General features: G+C 44.0%; 1 protein-coding gene across 5 annotated transcripts in view; it reads left to right on the forward strand.

The window, feature by feature from the left end:
- Nucleotides 1–1909: 1909 nt before the first annotated feature.
- Nucleotides 1910–17493, forward strand: part of LOC307204884 (SLAM family member 5-like) — a 29391-nt gene continuing 13807 nt past the window's right edge. Inside the window, exons 1-6 of one of the 5 annotated variants that reach the window (XM_079956988.1) lie at nt 1910–2344; nt 7017–7364; nt 7828–8094; nt 10975–11019; nt 15168–15278; nt 16671–16709. In XM_079956988.1, coding sequence (XP_079813114.1) covers nt 2293–2344; nt 7017–7364; nt 7828–8094; nt 10975–11019; nt 15168–15278; nt 16671–16709 — 862 coding nt within the window. In that variant the 5' untranslated portion in view covers nt 1910–2292. The remainder of the gene's footprint in view (nt 2345–7016; nt 7365–7827; nt 8095–10974; nt 11020–15167; nt 15279–16670; nt 16710–17493) is intronic. The other 4 variants (XM_079956985.1, XM_079956984.1, XM_079956986.1 and 1 more) reach the window with 4 other exon arrangements.

Raw genomic sequence — 17493 nt, forward strand, 5'->3', positions numbered from 1 at the left:
TGAACCCAAAGATTGTAGTATCATGAAGGAATACACAGCCTCTGGAAAGTTGAGTCCTCTCTGTTGCAGCTCATGTCTCAGATTCTGCATCTCCATCAGATGTGTACGCACATCTCCACCTTCAGCAAGAGCCATATTATGCAGCTTGTTAAAGTAAAACATAGTAGATCCAGCTTCTGTCCTCAAGTGAGCCTCTCTCAAAGCATCCCAAATTTCTCTGGCTGAGGTCTTATCACGCAATAGACAGAGCTCTTCTGGGGATACTATCAATGTAAGAGTTCCCCTTGCTTTGGAATCCTTAGCTTCCCATGCATCTGTAATTGGAGCTGGGGGGGTGTCTGTAATAACTTCAAACAGACCCTCTTTCCGCAGAATAGCCTCTGCATAGAGAACCCAGTCCGCATAGTTCTTCTTATTGAGCTTGGGAATCCCACAAGCATCCTGAAGGGCCATCATGACTCTGGCATTAGCCTTCTGCGTCATCTCTGCTGCTTTAAATCAAGCTGCTTTGTACAAGCTGCGTCTCTGCTGCTTCAAGCCTCATTCCAAAGGCAAGTTCAAAAGTGCTTTCTCTCTGCTGCCTTAAATCATGCTGCGTCACTGTTTTCTGCAGCTGCATTATTCCAAAAGCACTTTTAAAAGTTACTTTCGGTTTCCCCAGCATAGGAGCTGTTCCTTTGAGCCTTCGCCTGTGCCCGGCAAATGGCCATAAAAGTTCAAAGTCCAGCCATAAAGCCATTAATTAGACGCTGGCAGGCTGCCTGGAGCAATAGCACATACCTCATCAATCATCTTGACGCGCAGAGATAGCGTCCGATCCGTCCCTCTGCATTCCGATCCTTTTGCCGGCATTCAGATGACTGCGTCTTTCTGGGCCCATAACCAAAAATGTTGAATTTGCAGTGTCCCGTGCACAGCGGAATGATGAGGAATACGTGTGCATACTCTATATTGCTATATTTACATTTCAAAGCTGGTAGATTACAGAAAAACATCTTGCCTCTGCCGGAGCAGAAAATGCATCCTCTCTCCTCTGAAGCACAGAGAGAATCACACTGTGTGAACAGTGAAAAAACAGGAAACCAGTGTACGTCACATCCAGTCTCCTTTCCCGTGAGAAACTCCAACAGTAACTCTGACTGGAATGTAAACATTGTCTTGTGACAAGCCTTTCGCTGCACAGTGAAGAGAGCAGAAACCAACAGCACCCTGTTGCAACAGTCAATAAAGGCCAAGCCTACAGGCTGCTGATTTGCTCCAATTTACTCTGGTTGGTGTCTTTACTTTTTGTCCAAGGATTTTTGTCCAAGGATTTTTCAGGTAACAGTACCTTTAGTATGGGATTGTGTTAAATGTGGTAGGTAAGCACATTAGTTGAATCTGGGTGAAAGTTAGGTTGGGAGGGGGAGGGAGTGTGCTTGGGGTGTAGGAAGCGAATGGTGATTGGGTAGGAGTTTTGAAAGGGAGTTTGAATATTGGTGAGTGATAGTTGTTGGGCTTTAGAGGGGGGATTGTTGAGCTTTTGGGGGAAAATCGCTCAAAGAAGGTTGCTGAGCTTCTTTGGGGAAATTTTCAAAAACCCAGAAATTCGGCCAATTTTCTGAAATCCACCCCCCCCACACACACCAATTCGGTCATTGGAATCCTGGGGAAATCCAGACAAACGGCAACCCCTCTCAGATTTAAAATTCACAGCATGTTACATGTTGAAAGAAACTTATATGAAAATGATGTACCCTTGGTATTTAGCTCCCAGTAAATTAGCAAAAATGTATGAAACAGAGTCAAATGTATGTTGGAAATGTAAGGAAAAGAAGGCACCTTCTATCATATGTGATGGAAATGGTAGTAAAAGAATTTTGGGAAATTATATATAATGAGTTTTAAAAAATGTTTAAAATAACTTTTTCTATAAAAAAACCCCCGAAGCCTTTCTTTTAGGAATTCTAGGTGCTGAAATTCCAAGGGAGCAGAAAATACTATTTATGTATGCGACCACAGCTGCGCGGGTGTTATTGGCCCAGAGATGGAAAGAAGATAAAGTCCCTACCAGAGAAGAATGGCAGATTAAGTTGATGGATTATGCTGAAATGGCTAAAATAACCGGAAGAATTAGAAATCAGGAAGACCAAAATTTTAATAAGGACTGGGGGGGGGGGGAATATAATTTATCTTAAAAACAATTGTAAAAAGCTAAAATTGTTGAGAGACTGACGTCCTCAGCCACGCCTTCTTCCTCATGTAGGCAACTAAGTTGCGAAGCAGGAAACCAACACGAGAGCTAACGGTGAAATGATGATAAGCAAGACGTTTTTGCATCTGTGGTTCCTTTCCGTATTCGTGGGTAAGTCCTGTATTTTTCTTTTTTTACCGTACAGATTCAAAAGAAGACCATGCTTGATGGATGGGGCTTGGGTGTGTAAATGTCAGGGCTAGGCACAACAGCTCTTTCATACAAAGGCGTATAAGACAATTCACAACAGCATAGCTTGCTAGCTATGCTACGATCATTCAGCAGTTATCAAGTGTGCCAGCCTTCCAATCTTGCTTGCTGCCGAGGGACCTGAAGTGAAATTTAAGGCACATTCTCTCTTCATGGCTTTGTTATGGGCTTAGCAACCCTCCTATCACATGCCCCAAATTCACCAGTTGTTAGCACTGTAGTAGAAGGCAGCAGAAGACCAAGCCAGAACTATCAACGTGAATTTCAGTAGGGACAAATGTAAGGTTCTTCACTTAGGCAGGAAGAACCAGATGCACAAATATAAGGTGGGGAACTCCTAGCTTAACAGCAGTACATGTGCAAAGGATTTGGGGGTCTGAAGAGACCACAAGCTGAACATGAGTCAACAGTGCGATGCAGCAGCAAAATAAGCTAATACAATTCTAGGCTGCATCAACAGATGTCTAATGTCTAGGTCAAGGGAACGTGTCTGGAAACCAAGCCTTATGAGGAATGGTTGAGGGAGCTGGGTAAATTTCGTCTGGAGAAGAGACAACTGAGGGGCGATATGATAGGAATCTTCAGACATCTGAAGGGCCGTCGCATGGAATAGGCTTGTGAGACAGGACTTGCCTTGCAGAATCCAAGTGCTTGGTTCTTGTTATGTACTAAGCTCCGAGTATATTTCAATTCTTTTGTCTTTAACAATACTTTCCACCAGTCACACAATCCAGCATTTCATTGCCTGGTAACAGATATCAAGTGTGTTGAAGAGACGTGGACATTTTCCCCCATGATGTAGATGTCAACTGTCTAGGCTCGGTCTTAGAGGTGGGTGAGCTTGGTGGTTTTGAGCTACAGCTTGTCCTTCAATTAGGTTTAAATGTTTCTATTTCAAGGTCCACTTTGTTGTCTCTAACATTAGGTAAAAATCAGTGGTACTCAGCATTGCTTAGGGCCAACAGATACTATAAGCAATACATAAATAATAATACAATGGCTTTAAAAGGTCCACTGGATACCTTTTTAAAATTTATAATTCTCCTGTATTATTTTTAAGGATTACAAAAAAAAGGATATCCTGTCATAAAGAATGATTACCAAAATATAGGAACTGTTGCAAAAAACACACATTAAAAGTAAAACCAAATTGCTAGGCTTAGTCACATGGTTGCTACAGTTCTATATTTTGGGGGCAATGGTAATTTCCAAAGCTAAAAAAAGGAAGACATTTGAAGAAGATACAGCTTGAGAAACTGCAGTTCATGGTGATACTCTGTCCCTTAAAGATAAGTTCCCCCCGCTCCATAAAATTTATATGCTGCTTAATTGTGAGGGGGAAACCCTCAAAGCGATAGCACTGCACCAACTGAGGGCCAACGTCTTGTAGTTGAGGAGGCTGTGTCAAAGCTCAGGAAGGAGAGTTTGCAGCAGGGGGAGTTTTGTGCTGAGCATAAGAAATAATAGATGCCTGCAACTAGGGCAACTTGTCTCAGGCCTTCCTTGGTTCCTGTGCGTGAGTGAATGCCTCTGAAAATGTCCAGGCAAGGTGCTACTGGAGAGTTCGATTGCACGAGTAGAGAACTAGGGTGTGTGGATGAAGAAATAGCATGCCTTCGCTAGTTAAAAGTGATCAGGTTGTCTTTTCTTGTACTTTTTGGGTACTTCTGAATAGCCTCTTTCATATATTTAGAGTATCCATTTCTTGAGACTTGAAGGCTGGGTAGTATAAATGTTTTGCCCTAAGAAAGGAAGTCCAGGCAGTATATTTGGTTTAAGCTGAAAAAGCAGTAAAGGCATTTCATGCACCAAAATGCTCAGAAAGGTTCTGCAATTTCACCCAAGCATTACTATTTGGATAGTGCTAGCAAAGGGTCACAATTGTGTACTTGCTGCACTATATTGCAGGAATGATAAAAATCATCATTTTATCTGTGTTGGCAACAAATTCTTAACAACATTTACAAGAATATTTAAACCTTTTCTGTCTGCTTGCAGTGAATTGGAATCTTAGGAGAGTTCATTTTAACTTTCATAGTGATTTTTTTTATTTTTGTGGCATAAAGAGGAAAGATCTTTCAGATCTAAGTTTTAGACCCATGCAAGGCAAAAAAACTAGAAGAACCCACTGAAAGGGCGAACGGGTGCATTCCAAACTGTGCCCACAATACAATCTGATCCAATAAAACAATGACTCCTTTCTCTTATCATCAGAACAGCTGCCTAGATGCTTAACTCCCATATAGCACTGTATTGAATATTTTAACAGTTTTCTACATGTTATCTCAATAAAACTTGCAACAACCGTATAAGGTAGGAATAATTATAACAACATTATCAATGGTAGAGTGCAAGCAAAGGCTCAAGGTCAGTCCCCAGCATCTCCTGGGAGGGTTGTGGGAAACTCTTTCCCAAAACCCTAGATAACTGCTCCTTAAAAAAACACCCACTATGCAAAAATTCACTTATCCAAAAACAAGGAATTAGTACCCACAGCTTTTGTAGTTGAGAACACATCATAATTTTTTGTCAGTGGAAATTGTTGACTGGCTAGGCGGATGGAAGTCATTGACTCATTAGACACACGCTCAGCTAACGAGCAATTTCCAGGGAATGCATTGTGTTTGTAAAGTGGAATGTGTGTGTAGTACTTCGTTTTGCAATGACTAGCTCCCTCAATGGCCTTGCGTATGTCTTCAGAGGGTTAAAAGGTGGAGCATAGGGAGACGTGCAAAACAGCACAAGGGATTTTGACAGATGGACGCCCCACCCACCTACCACTCATGTGGTATCATAATTGCAAATTGTGATTGGCAGCTGAGCAGCCCTGCCCACCTGTCAAACTTGGTCCATGAGAATGATCCTGATCTGACCCTTGGGGCCACAAAGATTCCCATCCCTATCTTAGGCTGGTTTTGTTTTTGTTTTTTACCAATGCACACTTTTGTAATTGTTTTTTCTGTTACGATATTCTGGAAACTGCCCTGGGGGTGCTATAATTGGTGCTGGGCAGTCTAAATAACTAAATTGTTTATGCACCATCCCTTTCGTAATGCAGGAATGCTGCTGCCTCTTCTCACAGGGCAAGGAGGAAGTGATAAGTTTCCAGTTGAGAAGCACTTTTGTGTAATCACATACTCATTTAGCAACAGTTCTCTTTAACTTGCAAAAGATGAGTTTTTAGTACTCTCTCTCACTCTCTCTCTCTCTCACACACACACCCTTCCCCCTGCCTTCTTCTTTTGTTGTCTACCTGGGATATTCATTATGGAATTGTTGGCGGTTCGAATCCCCACGACGGGGTGAGCTCCCATTGCTCGGTCCCTGTTCCTGCCAACCTAGCAGTTCGAAAGCACGAAATGCAAGTAGATAAATAGGTAACGCTCTGGCGGGAAGGTAAACAGTGCTGCTCTGGTTCGCCAGAAGCGGCTTATTCATGCTAGCCACATGACCCGGAAGCTGTACGCCAGCTCCCTTGGCCAATAAAGCGAGAAGAGCGCCACAACCCCAGAGTTGTCTGCAAGTGGACCTTATGGTCAGGGGTCCCTGTATCTTTACCTAATTTATTTATCACATGACGAGAAGGGCAACGCAAGAGTGGTCCCAAACATCCCCCAGCTTTGCAACTGAAGTGCCAAACAGCAGTCCATGGGATGGAGAGGGAACATCTTAACCTTCACAACAGCCAGTTTTTCACCCTGAAAATGTAGGCAAGCAAATATTAAAGTCCTCTCTATGTTTATTTCAAAGACTGGCGTGACCAATTTCAGCAGGCATGGATTGCAGCCTTAAAGGCAAAGGGGAGCTTGAGGCTGCCAGTGCTGCCACAAAGCCTTCGGCAAACTCAGCCTCAGGGTGCTGTGGGGCTGCATTAATTTCAGTCCGTCCGTCCCCAGCCCCCTTGGGAGGGCATCACTGGGCTCTGCCATTGGAAGGCAGGCGGCACAGAGCCTTTCAGGGTCTACAAGGATAGTCTGCCACACAGACAATGAACACACATCTTGGGACAGCGCTGGGGAATTGCTGGCATTCAGTTCCCATCATATGATCACAGGCTTGAGTGTGGAGGCCTAGAATGCCCACCCTGTCTCAGGTTATCTGGGAGTGGGGAGCACTGCTCAGACATCGGGGTGGTGTGCAACAATATAATCCAAGTCATGCTCCCAATCCTATAACAATAATTACATTGTCCTCAAAGGTCCTTTCTGCCAAATTTACATTAATCGTGCTGGGGAGAGCGGAATAAAAAATCAAAAAAGACCAGACAGATCAGTACCCAGCAGATTTTTCAGGGAATCTGCTTTCACATACTGAAATGGGTTACTAGGATGGTGTGGTACAATTGGGGAAGGGTTGTGGCTCAATGGTAAAGCATTTGCTTTACATGCAAAAGGTCCCAAGTTCAATCCCTGGCAAGTTCCAGGAAGGCTGAGAAAGCCTAGTTGGAATCCAGGAGAGCTGCTGCCTATTAGTGTGGACAATACTAGGCTAGATGGACCAATGGTCAGACTTGACATAAGGCAGCTTCCTACGTTTCTTGACAGTTTCTTCCTTCATTTTCTTGACCATACAGTTTCCTCTGGTGAAGAAAGTGCTGAGAAAATGAAAGGAGTTCTGGGAGAACCTGCAACTTTCCTGCTGAACACTTCAGAAGAAATCCAAAAGATTTCCTGGGCTAGAACTAAGGAAAAGCAAGCTATTCAAATTTTTGTGGCAGCGATTCCACGAAAGGATCCAGAAGAAAGATGTGATCTCACTGACCAAATTCTAGCATATAGAGGGCGGCTGAATGTCTCTGAGGACTGCAAAAGGTTACAAATCAATAATCTAAGTCAAGAGGATTCTGGCCCATACACAGCACAGATCTTGATAGCTGATGACAAAGATCCAATAACGGAAACCTTTACCCTGATGGTATATAGTAAGTATTCTAAACATTTCAGGCACCCAGGATGGGGCTCTGATCGAAGCATCTTATGCCTTGAACTGGCTTTCATGTAGAGTCACAAATGATAATAGAGCATCTCTCCTTCAGTCCCTGACCCTGTGAAAATAATTTTGGGCCTGCATCCACACCAGGGCCCTTCTGCACTGATGAGGCCTGAAAGGAGAATTAAAATGGTACTTCATACAACACAACATGGAACTCTAATCCAGACCCCCCACAAAAAAACCCACCAGGGTCCTTCCCCATTACTAAGATCCCATATTAACTCAAAATTATGCCTCATTAGCTGTGACTTAACAGGTTTTTGAGGGTGCACCCCACAAGAGCTAGAATGGCAGTTTCCTCCTCCCTTTCCATTTATTTGCAACTGCCTTATTTGCCATTTCTGCTAATTATTGCCCTTTTGTATACCATGTCTCTCTCCCTTCCTGTTCAGAGCATTTATTGGAGGCTGACCTGGAGATTGTCTGTGACCCAAAAGATTATCGTGGTGGGAATGGAACTCTGCAGCTGAACTGCTCTGCAGGCAGCTGGGAAGATGATGCGACATTCAGCTGGGCCCCAGCCAGCATGAGTGAATCCACTGGGAGATCTCTTGTCACCTGGCACAATTTAGAAGGCAATGATTTGAACTTCACTTGCAAAGTAGAGAACCCTGTTAGCAATGCATGCAAGACAGTGTCTTTCCTGAAAATTTGCAGTGGTAAGATTTGCTCTTCATTTTTCTCTTGGCAGAATTATGCCTCTATTTAAGCTAGTCTTGCAGTCCTTTTGTTGATGACATGCTGATCCAGACCTGTGCTTGTCCTCTGCCTAGAAATAGGAATCAGAGCTGTTTTCCACTTCTCCCACGCAGTCTAGGCACGCGTCCAGTTTTGCCCTTACCCAGCTGCTATCCCCTCGAAAACCTACTCTTAAGCAATAAATTGGAGCAAATGTTAATCTGGAGAAAATCTGATTGGTGGTAGCTATAATTCATCAATAACGATCAAGTTTCCTCAGGAGAAAGCAGCAGGGCAAGGGCAAGTCTGATGGGGGCAAAGACTCAGAAAAGGTAGCAAAGCCTCCCAACTGGTTTTGTGGAATTAGAAATGTTGACATGTACTAACAAGAAATTTGCAGTGGTAAACTTTTTATCTATTTAAAAGAGGCCTAGAAAGACAGTTCTCCATTCTTTTTCTATGTAGAGTCATGCCTAGGCTTACAAACCTGTTTGAAGGTGACCCAGCTGGGAGGACTGAGGACACAGGGAGGGTAGCAAAACCCCCATTGTGAAACATTTCAGCCTCGAAGGGATTTGGCTGTTTTAGCTTATAAACAGAAACCCCACAGCAACAATAATTCTGCAACTGGTATGCAACATGACAATGACATACAACAAATGTATTGCAGTGCTAGCATTTGCATAATTCATTTAGCTTTTTCTAATCATGGATGGGGCAAAGTTTTCCCCACAAATCACTGGAAATCTGAACTAGTCTCCTTAGATTTCACCATGCCTTTGCCCACACATATAACATTAAGGACTAGAAACTTGCTTTAAAAAAATAATAATGAAAGGAATAAATGATTAGAATCTCCATATGGGGAATCTGGTCTTATTTCATTTGTAGAATCACATAATACCATTTGGTTCAATTCCTGTTGGTGCAGGACACTGGTGCACTGTGACAAAGCTGTAATAGGTACTGATCCAGCCTCTGTTTCAAAGCCTCTAATAAATGGGAGTCCACTGCTCATGGGGGATATCAAATTTCCCACAAAGCTTCCCTCCCCCTGCCAAAGGTAAATATGGAGGATAAAGCCTCTCTCACTAAACACGGATTAGGGAGTAAGTTGTCCTCACTACAAGAAAACCTAGCAAATTGACAGCCAAATAGAGAAACCACCTCACACCCACCCATGAAATGTCTGTAAAATACCAGAATAAAGAGAACGGAACACTCAAGAGCACTACAGGAAAATAAGTGTGCGGTGTAGCTTGCGAGTGAGTGGGATTCAGCTGCATCAGGGCAAAAAGGGGGCAGATCAGTGCCCCCACAACTTCCACCTGTTGGGTTGCCTTGGGGCCTAGGCAGTGGGAGCAGCCAGGGTTCGATAAAGCAGAAACAGGCTCATCTAAGACTCAAGTAGCTCAGCTAAACCAAGCAAGGCGATTACGCTGAAAACGGAAGGAAGTGTGGGTGTTTTACAGTCACGCTCACACAAATTTGTGTGTGTGTGTGTGTGTGTGTGTGTCATGCATGCAAGAACGAGCAAGCGAGGAACTCACTAGCTGTCTACTCCCTGTGAGCGGATATTATATCTGTGCTACCTGCCATGGAGGGTGGGGGGTTTACACATGATTCATGCATACCCCTTTAAAAAGGCCCCTTCCCACAAACAGAAGCTTGGCTGTGACTGCTCTACTCAACAGGCTAGTGAATAAGATTAGGGGGCTTATTTTCTTAAGTAACAGAAGAGATGCGAACGCTGCGACTCTCCACCTGCAAATGGAAATAATGCAGCCAATGCGACACAGGATGTTCACCTAAGATGGGCCCTTTCAGGCCTGGGGGCCAAGTGCAGACACTAGCCTCTCTACCAAGCCCTTAGGAACCTCCCCACACAAAACCAACCACACACCCCTTCTTCCTCAGGCCACATCCTTCGCTAGCCCTGCTTTGCATCGTCCTCGAGGGACTGAAACATGCCTTCAATGGTGCTTCTTGGGCCACATTCACACCATGCCACTTTAAACAGTTATGGCTTTCCCTCCCCCAAGCATTCAGGGAGCTGTTGTTTGTGAAGGGTGCTGAGGGTTGTTAGGAGGCCCCAATTCCTCTCCCAGAGCTACAATTCCCACAGTTCCCTGTGAAGAGGGATTGGCACTTAAACCACCACACAAAAGCGTAGCTCTGCGAGAGGAATAAGAGCCTTCCCCGCAGCTCTCAGTGCCCTCAACGAAATGCAGCTCCCAGAATGCTTTAGGGGAAGCCATGGCTATTGTGTGCTTTATATGTATCATGTGAATGTGGCCTTGCTTGCCTAGATGAAGGACAGGGAAGGAGTATGTGAATCTGTGTAGATGCTTACTCATGTGTAGACCCCATATTTGCAAGCTACACAACAACTCTGGGTCTGTAGAAACCTGCTACATCAACGCTCTTAAGCCTGCATTTTTTTGGCACCAATGTTTTCAAGGTCTGAGGGCTGCAGTTTGACAACTCCCTGCTGTTCACACTGATTCCAGGAGGTCCTGCCTGGTTCATCCTCTGAGGACCCTGAGACCGGGTTAGGTCTAGGCTTTAGGCTGACTAGTAGTCAGAAACAAAAAAAACCCCATCATTTTATGGCTTTTACTGCAGTGGGGAGGTCAGGCATTCTCTAAGGCCCTAGCAGAAATCCCAAGAGCTCAAATTGCTGATCAGCATATCCTAACTAAGCAACACAGACACTTCAATGGAACAGTAACGTTCCTTCCAAAGGCAGTTTTCCGGTGCAAGATGCACAGAACTCTTTTTCCAAATCTTTGCCAGTTTACCTGATCTCTCTTTCCAATCTGCTCTCTCGCACTCGCTCCCTGTCCCATCGGCTCGTGCAGAGCACCAAGAGACGACACCTGGGATGTGGTCCCCCCCGCAGACTGGTGAGCTCCACTCCCTGTTCTTTGTTGTTTGTGCCCCTTCACTTAAATCTTCGGAAAGTCTTGTGCTGCCCTCTGTCTCAAAGGGGTCAGTCCCCAGAGCAGAAAACAGGGTGCAAATATCCCCAAGTGAGTCAATCCAGCCACAGGATGTTAGATACAGGACAGGGGCCAGGAGTTAGAAGCTCTAGCCAGTGTAACTTGTGGTCATGAATAAATGCCTTCCTCAAGATGACATTTACATGGAATCTTTTATGTCATGCTAGGTGGCATATTGTAATTTGATGGGATAAACTGTAATGAACAATATAGTTAGCTTCGGTTTATTTTCTGTGTCTTCATGCATAGCCATTGGAGTGCTTTGTGTGTGCATGTCCATTATACTTTATTTGGGGGGGAGGGGAATACAGTTAAATGCTTGTACAAGAAACAGAAAACTGCATCCGATAATATTATCTTTCAAATGCAGCCAACTGGTCTGCCTTAATATGCTCAGGAAACAGCAGGCACAGGAGATGTGTAGACATCTCTGATAAAGCTTAGAGCTCAGGCCCTGTGCTATATCATGAAGCTAATTCTAGCATTGCCCAAACAGCTGGGCCATGTGTGTTCTGGGGAGGGGGCACAGAGAAGAGTCATATGAGAAGAGGTTAAAGATAAGCTGGACTGCAGGTTTCCCCAATATCCGATATTATCCATTATTAGTTAATTTGCCCCATTATACAGCGACCTGAGAGAGATTTTTGAAATGCTTGTTGAAAATGGAAGCAGGAATGCCCCAGTAGAAATGGTTCAATTTCGTTTGAGTGAGACTACGGTATTGTAGTAAAAGTGGAGGCAAACCAGATTAGAACAAGGATGTTAGATTTATAGCTGTGAATTGTTTCAGAGACTCTGAAGTTGGGTTAGTTGATCTCCTTTCTCTCTCTGGTATTTGTTATACTCCCATTATGTCTGTATAAATGTATTGACAGCATTATAGTAATCTCCCCGTTAGGTTAACACTGCATGGGCTACTGTGACCAGCCTATCCCAGTCCAGTAACCTCCGTAGCTGGAAATAGGAACCCTGTGCCAATGAGGTTACTTATGACTTTACTGGCAAAGCGATATCTGGGAATCCCCCCCAAAAAAGAACCCCAAAATGCCTGGTCCTTCAGGGGGCGTGCAGTCCCATCCTAAACAGGTGTGAGGAATCACCCACATACCAGTGTAGCTCCATTTACAGAATGAAAGATTACACAGCAAGAGGCTAGGTTTTTTATTATTTAATGTTATTTGTTTAAAAGTCCCAAGGAGATTAAAAATATATTAAGTGATATATTAAGGTTGTTGCAAACCTTTAACACTCTCACTTGTACTGTTAAGTATGAACTACACTGCAGGGGTGCATAACAGATTCTAGGATTTCTCCATTTGTTTCTATGCGGAGCGCTCACTTCCATCCCTGGGGGTGCAGTTAGAAATAACTTAGTAGCATGAACCAAGAAATGGCCTATCCAGACAATGAGATGATTCATTCTGCCCTTTCTAGAACCTATGTGTCTCATTCTTTCCCTTCCCTTTCCACATGCTCTCCATTCCATTCCCCCTCCCACCCAGTTGCCATTCCCCCCCTCAGTCCAATTAGTCAACATTCTTTGCCATTGACTTCTCATTGGTTCCACCTGTTGCTTGTTGCTCACTCTGAGCCCCTCTGATTCTCACTGTGAACCCAGCAAGATGGTGGCCTCCATGGAGATTGGTTAGCTCTGTGCCCACCCTCTGTCCCTTGTTGCATCCCCCCACCCTCCCAAACTGTAATTCTTCTTCATCTCTGTGACTTATACCACATGGGGTTCTCTATACCACCACTACTACCAGAAAGAGGGTGTCCATTGGCCGAGCAAGACAAGAGCCTTCTTCTAACCTACTTCAAAAGGAGGGAGCATTAACTCTTACCTGCCGCCACCAAATTGCCCCCCTTCAATCTCCAGTTTCCCCTGAGACTCTATTATGCTACATTAAATGCTGTTGCACACACCCCAGTCTTGAAGCAGGGGTTCCTGTGCTTACCCAGGCTTTGGTTTCCTTGGAATGACGGTCAGTGGAAACCATGGTGTCTTTGGGATATATTATTTTATTTACACATATATGCAACTTCAGCATAGGATGTAAGGACTCACAGCATCAACACCCCCAAAAGATCTTGCTTTCCCATTAGGATTCCAGCAAAGCCCCAAAGCAGAACTTTGGGTCCCGCACAGAACAGACATGCCTGTGTCTCCAGCTTCCAGCATCAGCCAACCATTCTCTCTCACTCTTGCATACACAGCCTCCCTTGGCCTGCTGTTCTCCATCCTTAGGATGATATGGCATCTGACCCAATCATCTCTACGACAATCGTGGGATCACAGGTTTGGAAGGGACTTGTGGATCTCGTTCAGACTGACTCTCCCCAACCTATAATGATAGGATAGCGCATTTAACATCATGTGCAGTGTTGCCCTAGCAGAATCTGTTGCATGCCCCCAAACCATTTGCAGTATGTTCTTTGTGCCTATTCCTTACCCTGCATGCCTAGAGAAAGATGATCCATGGACCTTCTTCCTCTGTGTGCTTGCAAGGTTAGCAGGCGATGTCAGTGGGCATTCCATACCACCAGAAAGCCTGCTACAAATGGTGGTATCTTTAGGATATATGGTTCTATTTACACATCTATACAACCTGAGCATAGGCAAGAGTGGCTTACAGCATTAACCCCACAACAGATCTTGCTTCCTCATTAGGGCATAGCTGTCAACTTTTCCATTTTCTTGCAAGGAATCCTATTCGGAATAAAGGAATTTCCCTTTAAAAAAAGGAAAACTTTGACAGCTATGCATTAGGGTTTCAGGGGACCCTCAAAGTCCAACACAGAGCAAGACATGTCTCTAGATACCAGCATCAGCCAACTCACACACACAACTCTCCCAAACACAGCCCCCTTACCCTATTGTTCTCCATCCTAGGATGATCTGGCATTCAGCTAGGTACAGTGGGGAAAAGCCCACCCATTTGTCTCTATGGCAACGGAGCTCATTTTTTAAAGATGCAAAGGAACTGGCCTGACAGGTTTCAGCAAGGTTCCACCTATAGATTCTAGCTTCCCATACACATGATCACAGGCTTGTAAGGGACCCAGGGTATTATTCCATAACAAGACAAAAATGTGTATACTGGGCCAAATTGTGTACAAAAATACATATAGTAGGACTGATGTGCACTAAAATGCACACAAATGCATATGCACTGCACTTTTAAAAATTATTGCTATGGGGCAAAACAAAATATTGGAAAAAGAAGAAATTGAGAGAAACCATAATCCACAGATTCAGCTGTACCTGGGCAGGGTTCACCTGCCAAGCTTTTGTGTGTCATGAAGCATTTAAAAGCAAAGGCAATTTCTCCCTTCACAATGGATGTTATTTTCTTGTTCCACAGCTGTGTTATTTTATGTATTAAATGTCATTATGTGTACTCTATAGTACAAGAATACTTAAAAAAAAATTTTTTTAAGACTTCCAATAAAAAAAAATGTTGGCACCTTTGCAAAATAGCACCTTATGCCCAAGGGTGGGCCGTTTGTAGACTGGGGGTGTTGGTCTATAATCCAAAGGTGCTGTCAAAGGTTTGAGATGTCACAGCAGATTTTTTAGAAGACGTTGTCCTTCTTTGTGTGGCAGTTATTTACTTTTATTCAGTGCTTTTTTGGAGGGAGATGCAGGGGTGCGCATACTCCTAAACATTTTGTGAATCTAAGTTTGGCCTCATTGAGGGGCAGTATTTCAATATGAGTAGGAAAAGGAGAGTCCCCTAAACATTTTTTTAGAAAAAAAAGCACTGCTTGTCCTCCATCTAATTTCATCTGCCACATTCCTTTGTCAGCCTAAATCAGAGGTGGTGGGGGTGTTCTTTTATTTTTTTTAAAGCATACGCTAAAGATCAGATATTACAGTGAATGAGTTGCTGACATAAGAATAGGTTTATACAGAAAAAAAGTTATGCAATTTAAGTAAGCTTAGCAAAGCCCTTGTGAATTAGCTTCAGCAATGTTTTCGCAATTCTATCATTACTACAGTACTGGAATAACTAAATTATATTGTTGTTTGTTTGTTTGTTTGTTTGTTTAAGAAGACAAACCTACTGGCAGCACCTCTATGGTCATAGTGTCTATCTTTGCAGTGGCAGTTGTAATCGCCATCACCTGCGCTGGACTTTTTGTGTGGTGGAAGAAGAAAAGAGGTAAGGGGTTTCACACAACTATCTGAACCGCTTTAAAATTCCCTGTTGAAAAAGTGAACGATTCTAAACTAAGAGAATCATAGAATTGTAGAGTTGGTCATCTAGTCCTCACAGAGATACAGTTCTCTGGGAAGAAGGATTGATTGTTAAACCACTTGGAGACGTAGCCCTGAGAGAGGCCACTCTTGATCACAGCCCCGAGCAGTTGACATCCATCAGCCATCCATTGGGCTAGTCTCTTTTTTATATATGCAATATTTTTTATTAGTTTTACATAGAAATTAACAAGCATAACAATTCAAAAAGAAAAAAGAAACAAAAAGAAAAGGTTCTCTCGAACTTTCAGACCTCCCTCCCTCCCTCCCTCCCTGGGTTCCATTTCTAAATTTTATTCCTGCATCTATTAAATATCCATAGCATCCAAAATTCTTGTTACTTTACAAGTGTCATTGTCATTCCTGCCAATGATTTCAGCTGTTTGCAGTGGTCTCTCAAATATGTTAAAAGGTTATTCCAGTCTTTCACAAATATTTGGTCTTCCTGGTTTCTGATCTTTCCCGTCAATCTCGCCATTTTGGCATATTCCACCAGCTTGGTCTGCCACTCGGTACTTTTTCTTCTTTCCATCTCTGGGCTAAGAGCATCCTTACTGCTGTCGTTGCATACATAAACAATCTTTTCTTTTGGTAGGTCCACACCTATGATTCCTAACAGAAAAGCTTCTGGGGTTTTTTAACAAAGGTTATCTTACACACACACACACCCAATTCATTATATATCATTTCCCAGAAAGATTTTACCACCCCACATGACCACCATGTATGATAAACAGTACCTTCCTTCCTTTTACATTTTACATTTCCAGCACACATTTGAACTGGTTCTTTACATCTCAATCCACCTGCTGACCCCATTGAGCCATATGCAGTCTGACTAGGGGAATCAGCGAAGTCCCTGCGCTTGGATTTGTGGGTGCCACGGCCCCCGGGGGGACAGGGAAGGTCTTCCTCTCCTTTCCTGCCTAAATGTGAAAGGGCTGTCCCTGCTAGGGTTGCCAGCTCTTTTTACCAGAGCTTGCTCCTCTCCCCATTGCATCTCCTTGCTCTGCAGATAGTGAACAGCTTTACTGGCTGGTACCTGTGTCCAACATATGATAGCAGACCAAGCAGGATTTTCTTTCCCCCTGGTCAATTGGCAACACTTACCAACAAAGGGATAGTTGTACAAAGCTCAGTGCTACTTGGCACCAGTGGCTATTCCACAGGATCCTGCATGAAAAACAGCCCTGCAGCAAATTGCTGAAGGGAGGGGAGATCAGCATTAAGACATCTGTCCCTGCTTTTGTTTCGCTCACTTCCCCTTTTTCACTTTGTTTTTTTTTCCTTTCCAAAGGTTCCCACAGGAAACAGCTGGATTCTGCATGTCAGTCAGGTAAAACAGCCACCCCTTCTTGCTTTGACAGTGCCCATCCAACCCCTATAGGAAAAGCGGGCAATTCCTCTTCTCATGATCCTAGAATCTGTAGTCATCCCATGTAAAATAGATTTGCAGAAGATTCAGGACAGGCAGACAAAGGATAGTACTTTGCCGCAAAATGCCTAATTGATTCATGTCCTTCACTGGGCTAGTGGCTACTAGGAGGGGATTAAGCAAATTCCTGGAGGCAGCCTGTCTCTAAATCCCCGTTGCTGAGGGTCGGAAGTAGGCAGAGGACTGTCACACCCTTGGCTTGCTCATGGGCTTCCCATAAGGTGCATCTGGTTGGCCACTGTGAGAATAGGATGTTGGATTAGACGGGCCTTTGGCCTGATCCAGCAGCCTGCTTCTTAGGTTCCTAGAATAATTGTGGAGGAGTGGTGCAGCAGGCTTTTGCAACTGGTCTCTGCACACTTCAGCAAGTCCGTTTAAACTTGCTCTCGTTTCTATCAAGTGGGACAGTTTCAAAGCACGCTTTTTTGCTTTGAGCAGCGAACAATTAATAGATGTGATGATTGGCGATGTAGACTTTCAATCCCAGGTTGAAATATGTCTCCTAATTACTTGGCAGGTGGTGCTACAGATCCCTGAGTGAGGCGAGGGGCCCTCTGCACACACACGCACCCCTCCGGCCTCTCCCCAGAGCCGGCTACGAGTTTCTGCACACTGTTGGAAACAGGATGTCCCCACCACCCCGCTGCCACCTTCCCTGTCTGATTCGGTGCTCCCTTGCTCCCTC

This window comes from Podarcis cretensis, assembly GCF_951804945.1.
Source record: "Podarcis cretensis genome assembly, chromosome: 16".
NCBI lineage: Eukaryota > Metazoa > Chordata > Lepidosauria > Squamata > Lacertidae > Podarcis > Podarcis cretensis.